We start from the raw sequence: 14,047 nt of genomic DNA, 5'->3' as shown, positions 1-14,047 counted from the left end.
GCTGTCAGTACGGTTGGTGGGATGCTGTCAGTACGTTTTTTGTGCGATGCTGTCAGTACGTTTGGTGGGATGCTGTCAGCACGGTTTGTGGGATGCTGTCAGTACGGTTGGTGGGATGGTGTCAGTACGGTTGGTGGGATGCTGTCAGTACGGTTGGTGGGATGTTGTCAGTACGGTTGGTGGGATGCTGTCAGTACGTTTGGTGCGATGCAGTCAGTACGGTTGGTGGGATGCTGTCAGTACGGTTGGTGCGATGCAGTCAGTATGGTTGGTGGGATGCTGTCAGTACGGTTGGTGCGATGCAGTCAGTACGGTTGGTGGGATGCTGTCAGTACGGTTGGTGCGATGCAGTCAGTATGGTTGGTGGGATGCTGTCAGTACGGTTGGTGCGATGCTGTCAGTATGGTTGGTGGGATGCTGTCAGCACGGTTGGTGGGATGCTGTCAGTACGGTTGGTGGGATGGTGTCAGTACGGTTGGTGGGATGCTGTCAGTACGGTTGGTGGGATGTTGTCAGTACGGTTGGTGGGATGCTGTCAGTACGGTTGGTGCGATGCAATCAGTATGGTTGGTGGGATGCTGTCAGTACGGTTGGTGGGATGTTGTCAGTACGGTTGGTGGGATGCTGTCAGTACGGTTGGTGCGATGCAGTCAGTACGGTTGGTGGGATGCTGTCAGTACGGTTGGTGGGATGCTGTCAGTACGGTTGGTGCGATGCAGTCAGTACGGTTGGTGCGATGCAGTCAGTACGGTTGGTGGGATGCTGTCAGTACGGTTGGTGCGATGCAGTCAGTACGGTTGGTGGGATGTTGTCAGTACGGTTGGTGGGATGCTGTCAGTACGGTTGGTGCGATGCAGTCAGTATGGTTGGTGGGATGTTGTCAGTACGGTTGGTGGGATGCTGTCAGTACGGTTGGTGCGATGCAGTCAGTACGGTTGGTGGGATGCTGTCAGTACGGTTGGTGCGATGCAGTCAGTATGGTTGGTGGGATGCTGTCAGTACGGTTGGTGCGATGCAGTCAGTATGGTTGGTGGGATGCTGTCAGTACGGTTGGTGGGATGCTGTCAGTACGGTTGGTGCGATGCAGTCAGTATGGTTGGTGGGATGTTGTCAGTACGGTTGGTGGGATGCTGTCAGTACGGTTGGTGCGATGCAGTCAGTATGGTTGGTGCGATGCAGTCAGTATGGTTGGTGGGATGTTGTCAGTACGGTTGGTGGGATGCTGTCAGTACGGTTGGTGCGATGCAGTCAGTATGGTTGGTGCGATGCAGTCAGTATGGTTGGTGGGATGCTGTCAGTACGGTTGGTGGGATGCTGTCAGTACGGTTGGTGCGATGCAGTCAGTATGGTTGGTGGGATGCTGTCAGTACGGTTGGTGGGATGCTGTCAGTACGGTTGGTGCGATGCAGTCAGTATGGTTGGTGGGATGCTGTCAGTACGGTTGGTGCGTATAGTTGGTGAGGTTAGAACTAATCAGATATGTTCTGGAAGTGAGTGGCTTTTCCCTGTGATGTGGAGATTTCCCAGAGTGGCTGACAGTGCGCAGTCAGACACGGATCAAAGGCATCTTCTGGTGTGTTAAGTGCTGTTTTAGGCTTCTTTGCTAACAGGGTAATAACCCTAATAGTTGACAGGTTATTAGTGTAAGTGGGTTGGAAAGCACAGACAGGTCTGTTCTGGTTAGTTCTGGTTAGTGTGTGTGTTCATTTTCCCTCCCTCTGTGTTCCCTATTCTCAGTGCCCCATACTTCTTCATATACCCTCAGGGTATGTTTGGATCTTAAGTCCTACACTATGTGTTGTTATTGTGTGTGATTGTCCTTCCAGTTCAATAAGTCATGAAATCCAGTGAAACACTGTATCCTTTAACCTTTGGTGTCAGTCATTGATTGGTGTCAATCGTGAAAACACATTATTTTGGTTGAAAATATGTATTTTCGACACCTTGTGCTCGATGGTTTGATATTCCCCAGATACAGTGTGTTACAGCATTTCATCCCCATAGAGAATGAACACATATTACCAGCTTTATTTTGTGTTTAGTATATCCCCTTCAAATCAAGGGCTATTGATCGAACAATGGATTTTACAATATGGGGAGCATTCAACTAGGCATATGTTTAATCTCCAGTAATAATGATGAGTATAGATGAGCTCCTGTGTATGGATCTGGATAGTTTGGATCCACTGTACTGCCCCTCCTCCCTTTACACCTGCTGCATAAAACTGCTCCAAAGCACCCCCACATTCCTCTTCTTACTGCAAAACCCCCAGTGTTTTGAGAGAATGTTATCCTTTGCTTAAAGGTTCGTTTAGCACTGTCTGAGCCATGATATAGCTCTCTCTCTCTCTCTCTCTCTGTGTGTGTGTGTGTGTGTGTGTGTGTGTGTGTGTGTGTTTGAAATGAAGCGTTCAGAGCAGTGATTCATATGATGAGTAACACTGAATTGGCCCCAGGTCTCTTTACCTTTATAAACACAGAGAACTGGGGTCATATTGTGTGTGCGTGTGCACGTGTGTGATGCTTAATTCAACTGGTTGAAATACTGAAGTGATGGCTGCAACAAAACATTGCTCAGATTCATCCAGGATGCCTCAGACAAAACACTTATGTCAGACTCAATTCGGTTACTCCAGAATTTTATTGACGATTTGCTTTGAGATTTTGAACAACTTTCCACATGAAACGGCTCTTTAGCGACATTTTCTGAATATGTTCAGCATCCCCTCTCCTACCTAATTGCCGTTATTTCTAATTAAGCATCACTGTGTCCTTATTTCAGTGCTTTTGTTTGTTACCAACATTTGTAATCTCAAATCTCTCTCTCTCTCTCTCTCTGATCATTTGCATCTTTCTCTCCCTCTGCTCTTGCTTGTTTTTATTTTATTTACCCAAATAAATCCCTCACCGACCTTCAAGCCGGGAGAGGCAAGCAGCCTTGGAGAGTGGGAGAGAGAGAGTTGTCTGCAACAACCAATTACAAGCGAAACTATTCCGATTATTCAGACACTTAAATCAAAAACCCGTACCCCTCCCTCGGGCACTCTGAAGGGCCTTTTCTGTCGTCGAGCCCGTGATGTCAGCGCCTCATTGAAACCGTCCACTCACTCTGCTGCCGGAGCACAATGGTCCCAATTTGAATACCAGGCGGATATATGCCAGCCCCGAGCCCCAACAAAAGAAAACGGGCTGCGCGGGTCCTATTTCAACCATGTTGTTATTTTATTTGACTCGTAAATTTATTTTAATTCGAGTCCTTTTGTCCTTTTTAAAAGTGTGATGGGATTCGAAACACCCGCATGGCTTCTTAAAAATAAAAAAACAGGGGCGCAAAGACTTGTGTTTTGCTTTTGATATTACTCGTTCCCCGGGCGTCTAATACGTGGACGCTGGTGCTTTTGTGTCCCGAACAGATCTATACGGATTGGGCCAACCACTACCTAGCCAAGTCAGGACACAAGCGACTTATCAAGGACCTGCAGACGGACGTCACAGACGGAGTGCTGCTGGCGGAGATCATACAGGTTGTCGGTAAGGGGTACACTTTTTTTTTTAAATCAACCGTCTCTTCTCTTGAAGCCTTATTATTACCGTTACTGCGCATGGGTTCATTTGCAGGACTAGACTTCTCATGCAGGTACTATATTTTTATACTTTGAAGTTGTAACGCTACGTATACTCATGTGTATGTGTACAGTAATCGCCATAATGTTAAATGTTATTGGCGACGAAGTTATTACTTTCAACATCGTACGTTATTAACGTATCATCAACAAGTTATTCTTCTCCAAAACTGAGTTGGGGAAATCCCTCGGTGTGCCCCCTGAAATATTTGACAATGGTGCAGTCAGAGAGAAGTTTGACTGAGGGAGAGTTTTGAAATGTCATGTCATTTTGCGCCCCCCTCCCCTTAAGTCAGAGTCCTGTAATTTCCCCACTTCACGAGCTGCCCTTGTCATCTTTTAAAGAGGACGGCTGGTGGAAGGGGGAGACAGTGCCCTGAGGTTACAGCACTGTCACATCAACTGACCAAAGAGGTATCACTCCTCTGCTTTCCCAGAGTTCTGTAGAACTGCATCAGAGAATATAGATGGCATTTCTTTGAAAACAGAACACTGCCTCAAATCGCAGAACACATGCAGAACATCATACAATACTCATGTAGAGCACACACAGAATTGGGAATAAGAATAAATTAGCGCAGAACACATCGTGGTCCCCACGTCATAGAACATTTGCACAGACTTCATAGAATTCGGACTGGAACCTGGAGTAGAGAACAAGAAAAACCTTATCATTTTTGATCATGCTTCTCTGAAAGTCAAGAGTAGGCTGACGAGTCTTTAGAGCGGAAGATGGATTTTTTGTTGTTGTTGCGTCAATGGCAGGATGGGTGGGTTTGGAGACACCAAGTCCTCTGTCCTCTTTTTCTTTGTCTCTTTCCATGCTCAGATTTAATCTCAGCAGTCACCGGATGGCGAGCTTCATCACGGATGCGCGTCTGACATAAGCATACGTCTTTGATGGTCTGTTATGTGACACAAGCTGGGTTGTCTTCCGTCCCCTGATATCGTAGATATTCTACTGAAATCTGACCATGCAGCTCAGTGGGTGTGAAGCAGGGGGTGGGAGACACAGGGTCAGGGACCTGGCTGGGATGAGCAGCACATTATTTTGGTAGGAGACAACAGGGGAGGCCGGATGACAGATTAATGGCAGGGTTTAGAAGAGTCATAGTACATACTGGACAAAATGATAAACGCAACGTGCAAAAATGTCAGCGATTTGGCCAAGTTACAGTTAATATGAGGAAATCAGTCAATTGAAATCAATTCATTATGCCCCAGTCTATGGATTTCACATGACTGGGAATACGGATATGCATCTGTTGGTCACATATAACTTCATAAAAATTGGCCTCAGGATCCCGTCAGGGTATGTCTGTGCATTCTAATTGCCATCGATGAAATGTAATTGTGTCCGTAGCGTATGCCTGGCCATACCATAACCCCACCGCCACCATGGGGCCCTCTGTTCACAACAGTTGGCATCAGGAAACCGCTCACCTACATGACGCCATACACGTGGTCTGCGGTTGTGAGGCCGGTTGGACGTATCGCCAAATGATCTAAAACGACATATGGTAGAGAAATGAACAGCTCTGGTGGACATTCCTGCAGTCCGCATGCCAATTGCACACTCCCTCAAAACTTGAGACATCTGTGGCATTGGGCTGTGTGACAAAACTGCACATTTTAGAGTGGCCTTTTATTGTCCCTAGCACAAGGGACACCAGTGTAATGATCATGCTGTTTAATCAGGTTCTTGATATGCCACACCTGTCAGGTGGATGCATTATCTTCGCTAAGGAGAAATGGTCACTAACCTTGACGTGAACATATTTTGTTGGACACAATTTGAGAGAAATACGTTTTTTTGTGCTTATGGGAACATTTCTGGGATCGTTTATTTCAGCTGATGAAACATGGGACCAACAGTAGGTGGTAGTCAGGTTCCTGTGGCGGAGATCCACAGTGGGCCCCACCAGGCTGTAGTGTTGGCACAGTTGTCAGCTGTGAGAGAGAGAGAGGACAACCTTGTCTCAGCTGCTGTGGGCTGGGCCTCTAAGGGAGGGGGGAGCCACACACACCCCTTCTCCCAGCCAACTCTGCCTGGCCCCTAGCGGCCCCACACACATTTGCTATAACTAGATTGGGTTTCATCTCTCAGAAGAAAGAGGGGGCAGTGACCCTCTCCACCCAGTCACAGGCCTGCTCTCCTCACTTACTCTCTCTGGCACTGAGTAGGAACATGCTGGAGAAGAACCAGGGATATCACTAAGAACACCTTTTTTTTTTCTCTCTCTCTCTCTCCCTCTCTCTCTCTCTCTCTCTCTCTCTCTCTCTCTCTCTCTCTCTCTGTCCCTCTCACTCTCACCCTGTGTCCCTCTCTCTCTGTGTCACCCTCTGTCTCCGTCTCCGTCTCTCTCTCGTGTCTTTAGCCAATGAGAAGATTGAAGACATCAATGGCTGCCCTAAGAGTCGTTCTCAGATGGTGAGTGACCCTCCTAGGGTTTCCTTCTATTGGTTTGTGTGTTTGGCAGCATAACGTTATAATCCTTGTGGTGGTGTGTGTGTGTGTGTGTGTGTGTTTGCTTGTATGTATGAGTGAGTGTGTGAAGTAAAAGTTGCTTTTGATGTCTTGGCTCACCACAGTAGAGTGTTTGTGTGTTTGCTCATACGTGCGTGTACATGCTTGTGCGTACGGGCAGGGCCTTATTTAAGCAGGACTTTTCGAATTTGTCCAATTTAATGGGAATGGATATTACTCTTGTTATTTTTTTACATATGTGGCTTTGCGGTCAGTCTTTGTAAAACATTTGGCCTATAGACAGGCCATTGGCTCTCACTTTAAAGGTCCAGGGGCTGAGGTTTGGTGTCTGGAAGAGAACCAAGCTTGCTTCATCGCATTGCTACTAGAAATAAAAATGATATTTATGTTATCTAGGGGACAAAATCCAGACAGAGGATTCAAGTTGCAATGACAATGAAAGCGTTAGCAGGGATGGCGATGTTGTGATGGCTGTGGCTACTGTATAAGGATTCCCTTTCGGAGAGGGCTTTGGCAAGCGTACTCTTTTCCCAGGCTAAGGCTTAGTTCTACTGTATATTCATTTCTGTGTTTATTGTGGTTTGCTGTGGCAGTTTAACATTTACAAGCCATGAAAGTGAAAGGGGTACACCTAGTCAGTTGTCCACCTGAATGTATTCAACTGAAATGTATTTTGGTCATTTAACCCAACCCCTCTGAATCAGCGATTGCCTTAATCGACATCCACCTCTTTGGCACCCCGGGGAACAGTGGGTTAACAAGGGCAGAACAACAGCTTTTTACCTTGTCAGCTCGGGGACTCGATCCGGCAACCTTCCGGTTACTGAGTGTGAGAGAGAGAAAGTGTGTCTCTGTCCATGTTAAGATGCGCGTTTTAATAGGGGTAGGTATTTGAAAGAAGGGCTTTTGATAGGGCTGACCACAATTAGTCAACTGGTCGGTTGTATGGTCGATAGGCTGTTGGTCGACCAAGATTTTTTTAGTCGAGCAGTAGCAAATATATATACAGTGCCTTCAAAAAGTATTCAGGCCTCATTACTTTTTCCACATTTTGTTACTTTACAGCCTTATTCTAAAATTGATTAAATAAAAAATAAAAATTCCTTAGCAATCTACACACAATACCCCATAATGCCAAAGTGAAAACAAGTTTTTATAAATTTTTTCCAATGTATTAAAAATAAGAAACAGATACCTTATTTACGTAAGTATTCAGACCCTTTACTATGAGACTCGAAATTGAGCTCAGGTGCATCCTGTTTCTATTGATCATCCTTGATGTTTCTACAACTTGATTGGAGTCCACCTGTGGTAAATTCAATTGATTGGACATGATTTGGAAAGGCACACAATTGTCTATTTAAAAGGTCCCACAGTTGACAGTGCATGTCAGAGCAAGAACCAAGCCATGAGGTCGAAGGAATTGTCTGATAAGCTCCCAGACAGGATTGTGTCGAGGCACAGATCTGGGGAAAGGTACCAAAACATTTCTGCAGCATTGAAGGTCCCCAAGAACACAGTGGCCTCCATCATTCTTAAAGGGAAGAAGTTTGGAACCACTAAGAGTGTAGAGCCCGGACTTGAACCTGATCGAACATCTCGGGAGAGACCTGGAAATTGCTGTGCAGCAACGCTCTCCATCCAACCTGACAGAGCTTGAGAGGATCTGCAGAAGAATGGGAGAAACTCCCCAAATACAGGTATGCCAAGCTTGTAGCGTCATACACAGGAAGACTCGAGGCTGTAATCGCTGCCAAAGGTGCTTCAACAAAGTACTGAGTAAAGGGTCTGAATACACATGTGAATTTGATATTTAAGTCGTTTGTTTTTAATACATTTGCAAACATTTCTAAAAAACAGATTTTGCTTTGTCATTATGTGGTATTGTGTGTAGATTGATGAGGGAAAATCTATTTTTTCAATAAGCCTGTAACGTAACAAAATGTGGAAAAAGTTCTGAATACTTTCCGAATGCACTGTATAAATGTGCCCATTTGGGAATCTGAGAGTATTTCTGATTGGCTCAACGCACCCCCACGAATGAGCTGTGGAGCTTCTCAAAGTAATGTTTTCTTCACCTCAAACGGCAAGCAAACAAAGTCTGTTTTTACATCCGTTGAGAATGACAATTGTTCCAGTGGAAACGTCATAAAATAGCCCTACCTGATTTACTTCTAATCAGTGCTTGACTTGGACTGAAATAGGTTCCGGTCCTCATTTTGGGTGTTGGTACTGTTTATATTTAGGTGCAGGAGCTACACAATACTTTTGAGCTAATATTCTTTAAGTGGAACAGGAGCTCAAGCTGTAGAAAATTTGAGGTGCCAGTACTCAGCACCGGTGAGTTCTTGCCCAAGTCAAGCACTACTTCTTATCCCTTGCGCAAATTGCCAACAGCTGTGTCTGTCTCAAACACCACTCTGAGGATATTTTATACAATGTTGCAGCGCAAGCTTCTGCTGGACCAAATTTAATCGTTGATACAATGTTCCCAGTTCGTGGCTACTCATGGCCTGACTGCAAATGTGATTTATAGGATACGTTTTTTAAATCAGGATATTTTCTACCTGCAGGCTGCACAGTTTTTATTTGTTGTCTTTATGTATGCTATTTTTACATAGTTGGCAATGGAAATAGAAGTAACTTTTTTAGGTTTGTATCATTTTCATTTAGATTTGGATAACATTTTGATTAACCACATGACAATGATTTTGAGATATGAAGACGTTATTATAAATTAAATTAAATGTGCATATAAAAACCATAACTGCCCCGCAGATCAGTAGAAAAGGTAAGATAAATTGGCATTCCACATGAGAAAGGTTGCCGACTCCTCGTGTAGCCTGTTACCGGCAGCTTTAGGAAAGTAATGGCAGTATCTGTAAAAGCCAGCAGGAGTAGGAGTTTGGTTGGTTCAGGTTAAAGTTTTTTTCTTCTGCTTATCTAGATCTCTGGCTCCCTCTTGAGTCATTTGTGTGTTATTTCATCAAACGGTAAGCTTAAAGCATGAAACAAGCGCAATGCATATAGTTTATTTGATAAAAACACATAGGGTGTGTCTATATATGGAAAAATAACATTTAAAAATGAAGACCAATTGATTGGTTGAAGAATGTCTTTCGGTCTAACAAGATTTTTTTTGCCGGGGACAGCACAAAATTGAGAGTACTCACATCTTAGCGAGAACCGAGCAGAAGGCAGAAGTTGCTATCTGTTGTTCCAATTACTGGTTGTTCTGATACAAATCTGATCACATTTTCACTGCACTTGGCATTTTGTCAGTGCTTATACATTTTCCTGCTAAATCATTTTACATTTGTACATTTCATATTCAATCATACATACTGGTTGTGATTTCTGTGTTATTTTTTTTATTTTTTTTACTGCAATGGGAAAATAGCCGGTATCCCTCCTCTGAATGTGGAGGGTCTTAAATTGGCCAGTGTGCCAGTTGAAGGCAGATTTGGGCTGCTAGCCAGACCCCCCCCAAGCAAAGCACACACACACACACACACACACAGAGGAATCAGTCAGCCGGTCTTCTCAAGTGTTCCGTCTCTCTGTCTCTCCACTATCAATTAGCCGGGTCCCAGTAGAGGTTGATTATGCCCTCCAGTCACCAGTAATTGAGACGTTCCAGGCTGCCTCTTGTCTCTGTAGTCCCTCTCTGGTCTCTGTTCCTCTCTGTGTCTTTGTTCTGTACAGTGATTAGACCCTTCTCTAAAACCTCTCTTAGCTTACCTCTGACTCCCACTGTTAGCATTTTACAGTGAGAGGTGGACAAGACGGTGGGCTGACCCTGTGTGTTTAAGTGTGTGTGTGTGTTTTTGTGTGTGTGTTTCTCTGTTTGGCCTGAGCTGAGAGATATTTGATGGGGGTGCATGTATTTGTGTGTCACAACTGTTTGTCGTGTGTTGTGGCAGCTTGCGTGTGTGAGCTCTTCAGCTGAAGCACTCGAGCAATGCTGGAGGCAGGCGCAAACTGTCATTGTGCACATGTCTGCTGCTTTGTGCATTTTAATACAGAGTGAAAACACACACACACTTTCCCTGTTAGCCGGCCACTCAACACCCGGGACCTACTGAGAGCTCCATTAACGACACTTGACTTGATTGCTGTGGTAAAGCTGCATTCAAAACACTGAAAAGCTGCTGGCAATTAACAACTCTACACTTAACCTCTTGTTTTAAACCAGCAAACATGTAAACAAGCTTAGGACATATAATGGAGTGATATAGTGCCTTTCTTTGTCACCATCTTGCTCATTGTCATGTTCATTCTTGTAGCATCTCTCTCAGTGTTTCAGATGAGTGGGGAATAGGATTGCACATTTTGAGGAATATTCAGAGGTGGAAACTTTCCGTGGGAATTAACGGGAATATATGGGAATTAATGGGAATATTATTAATATTAATACTATTTAAATGTAGATGTTTTTTTGCATTGGATATATTTACCATATCATATGGAGACAGAAACATAAACCTTTTACCTTATCATAAGTAGACATAATTGCAAATGATTAAATCCTTTCAATAGAACAAAAAAACATTTAGTTACGAATTGAACTTTAATTAAGTGAGTTGACTCTTCACATGGGATGATTTCACTGAACAACAAAATAAAGGGAATATTGAATGATCCCCAATGATCCATCGCATCTCCCAAAAACGTTTTCAACATACATCTGTAAAATAATAGTCTAGAAACTAAGGCTTTGGTTGTCTTCCTCTCAGGCTTCCATGTCTTCTCCCTGGACCTCCTCAATGTTCACCTCTTGAACATTAGACTGAGGCCTCATCTTCACTGTCACTTTCCAACCTTGTTGAGGATGGCTCGTTGTCAGGCTCAAAAAGACTCAAATTTGCCCGGATGGCCACCGATTTTTCAGTCATTGTATTGGTCAGCCTGTTGCGGGCTTTGGTGTGTGTGTGTGTGTGTGTGTGTTCCCAAACAAGGACCAGTTGCACTCTGAGGCGGCTGATGTTGGTGGGATTTGCAGGATGATGGAGGCAGCAGGGGAAAGAGCCTCAGATCCACAATGTCCCTTCCACCAGGTGGCTGATGAGATATGTTGGCACGACTGCCATATTGCATCTCCATCCCAAAGCCGTTGCTTGGAAGTGCCAAGAACCTTGCCCTCATCCTGGCCAAGGTGGCGAGACACGGTAGTGATGACACCATAGGCCTTGTTGATCTCTGCACCAGACAGGATGCTCTTGCCAGCATACTTGGGGTCCAACATGTACGTTGCAGCATGTACGGGCTTCAGGCAGAAGTCTTCATGCTTGATGTATTTCAGAACTGCAGTTTCTATGCTTGGAGCAACAGTGAAGTGTGCAGGGTGTTACGGATTTCTTCTCTTACATCTGCAAGCCGAGTCTGAACGTCAGACGGGATGGCATTGTCTCCTTCAATCCGTGTAATGGCTACTGTTATAGGTTTCAGGAGTTTCAGCCTGCTTACCACTCTCTCCCAAAATACATAATCCAGGAGGATCCTCTTGATGTGATATGGCAATTTCTTGGAGAGACTCCTTCCCCTCCAGGAGACTGTCAAACATGATGACAACCCCACCCCCAACGGGTGTTGCTGGGCAGCTTCAATGTGGTGCTCTTATTCTTCTCACTTTGCTTGGTGAGGTAGATTGCTGCTATACCTTGATGGCCCTTCACATACCTAACCATTTCCTTGGCTCTCTTGTAGAGCGTATCCATTGTTTTCAGTGCCATGATGTCCTTGAGGAGCAAATTCATTGCATGAGCAGCACAGCCAATGGGTGTGATGTGAGGGTAGGACTCCTCCACTTCAGACCAAGCAGCCTTCATGTTCGCAGCATTGTTTCAGTCACCAGTGCAAATCCCTTCTGTGGGCCAAGGTCATTGAAGACTGCCTACAGCTTATCTGCAATGTAGAGACCGGTGTGTCTGTTGTCCCCTGTGTCTGTGCTTTTGTAGAATACTGGTTGGCGGGTGGAGATGATGTAGTTAATTATTCCTTGCCCACAAACATTCGATCCACCCATCAGAGATGATTGCAATACAGTCTGCTTTCTCTATGATTTGCTTGACCTTCACTTGAACTCTGCATCTAGAAAATGAGTAGATAAAGCATGTCTGGTTGGAGGGGTGTATGCTGGGTGAAGAACATTCAGAAATCTCTCCCAATACACATTGCCTGTGAACATCAGAGGTAAACCAGTTGCATACACAGCTTGAGCAACATATTCATCAGCATTTCTCTGACTACGTTCCTCCATTGAGTCAAAAAATTCTGATTCCAGGAGGACCATAAGCTGTTGCTATCAATAAGGTGTCCGATTCATAATTTTCACCTTGAATAGAAGTAGAGGGTCTTTTGTTGCTTGTTGTGAGCGCTGAGGGAACTTTATGCACTTGGCCAGATGATTATCCATCTTTGTTGCATTCTTCACAGATGATTTGGCACAGTATTTGCCCATGTACACAGCTTTTCCTTCTACATTAGCTGTAGTGAAATGTCTCCACACATCAGATAGTGCCCGTGGCATTTTCCTGTAAAAAAATCCCAAAGACAATTCCATGTAGATAAATAGTTAAGCAGTTAGATTAAGCAACTCCTTTGTAAGGTAAATGTTTAAAATGAAACATGTATGGAAACATGTCAAGACTGACGCCGGAGATGAGAAGCAGGTACGGGGAGTCAATATTTAATAATGAACAGACATGAAACAAGACATCAGTACACGGGTATACAAGGACATATGACAAGCAATGCTGAAGCGGGGAACAGAGCGGGGGAACAGACAGATATAGGAGGTTAATAACAGAGGTGAGTGAGTCCAAGTGAGTCCAATAATCGCTGAAGTGCGTGATGAAGTGCAACCCTAGTGGGGAATAGTGTCAGATCATACAATGGTGCCCCTCACACAAAACACACACACACACACACACACAGTCTCATACCCTTGCCACCCAGGAAGTAACCATAGCTTTCTGAGTGACATGCTCTCATCGGGGTAGTGTTGACACAGAGGTGCTAAAACCACACAGGACGCTCCCTCTACTGCACCCCCCTCACATACCCCTGAATTGCTTTAGGTCTGTCAGAGGCCTACTTCTTACTGTGGAGTGACACATTAGTGTCACACTCAAAGTCACACTCACTGCTCTGTTGTTCGGGTAGATTTATTGGTGTGCATTGTTTAATTGCAGTGTGTGTCGTGTTTCTGGCTCACAATGTTTTATTTCCAACTTCCCGTTTCGCCCTCAGTTTGGTTCTAGTTCGGAGAGATCTGTTTCTCTCTCCTCTACCGGGAACAGACATTACTACTAGCTCCATACAGGTCGAAACCAGTTTAAACCCGTCTTCCCAGTAAGCCTCTCTGAATGGGGATGATGAAAACAAGGCCTTAGGAGGCTTCATAAGCCCTCAGAGAATGTCAAATGGAGTTTCCTCCTTTACATCAAGGCATTGTCCGTTCTGAACTTCCACCCGTGTTTCACCTTTAGGTGCCACTCAAAGCCACGACAGCTGTAAGTCTGCCAAAACAAGTTCATGCTGTTTTATACAGCGTCAGGTTATCATGACTGACATTCCTTCCGTGTCCCCAACGGTTCAGTACTAAGGCCATGGTCGTTCATAGATTATGTGACTAATATATTTACCTATTATATGATCATAAAGATTGTATTGATTGGTAATGTGAGTCGCCACAGGTGAGTGCGGGAAGCAGGATAACACTAGCAGGATACGGTCTGAAGTTAATGTGTAATCGGGTGTGTGACAGCTAGCGCAATAACTGCGTCAGGCCGTGTGTGTGTGTGTGTGTTTGTGTGTGTTCCTGCCTACGTGTGTGTGTGCGTGTGTGACACCCACCTGTATCAGCTGGTCAAACTCCATGTGATCAAATGCAAGTGCAGCGCAATCACAGGTGCCTTGACCGCACAGTGTTGCT

At 44.8% G+C, this 14,047-nt stretch overlaps 1 protein-coding gene across 13 annotated transcripts in view; it reads left to right on the top strand.

The window, feature by feature from the left end:
* nav2a (neuron navigator 2a) overlaps nucleotides 1-14,047 on the top strand; it is a 310,069-nt gene that overhangs the window by 210,108 nt on the left and 85,914 nt on the right. For all 13 annotated transcript variants that reach the window (XM_036963588.1, XM_036963590.1, XM_036963587.1 and 10 more), the window contains 2 exons: nucleotides 3,414-3,531; nucleotides 6,002-6,054. In XM_036963588.1, the coding sequence (XP_036819483.1) occupies nucleotides 3,414-3,531; nucleotides 6,002-6,054 (171 nt within the window). The remainder of the gene's footprint in view (nucleotides 1-3,413; nucleotides 3,532-6,001; nucleotides 6,055-14,047) is intronic.

This window comes from Oncorhynchus mykiss, chromosome 26 (assembly GCF_013265735.2).
Source record: "Oncorhynchus mykiss isolate Arlee chromosome 26, USDA_OmykA_1.1, whole genome shotgun sequence".
Classification (NCBI taxonomy): Eukaryota; Metazoa; Chordata; class Actinopteri; order Salmoniformes; family Salmonidae; genus Oncorhynchus; species Oncorhynchus mykiss.
The sequence above is the reverse complement of the archived record's forward strand: the minus strand, read 5'-3'. Positions and strand labels throughout refer to the sequence as shown.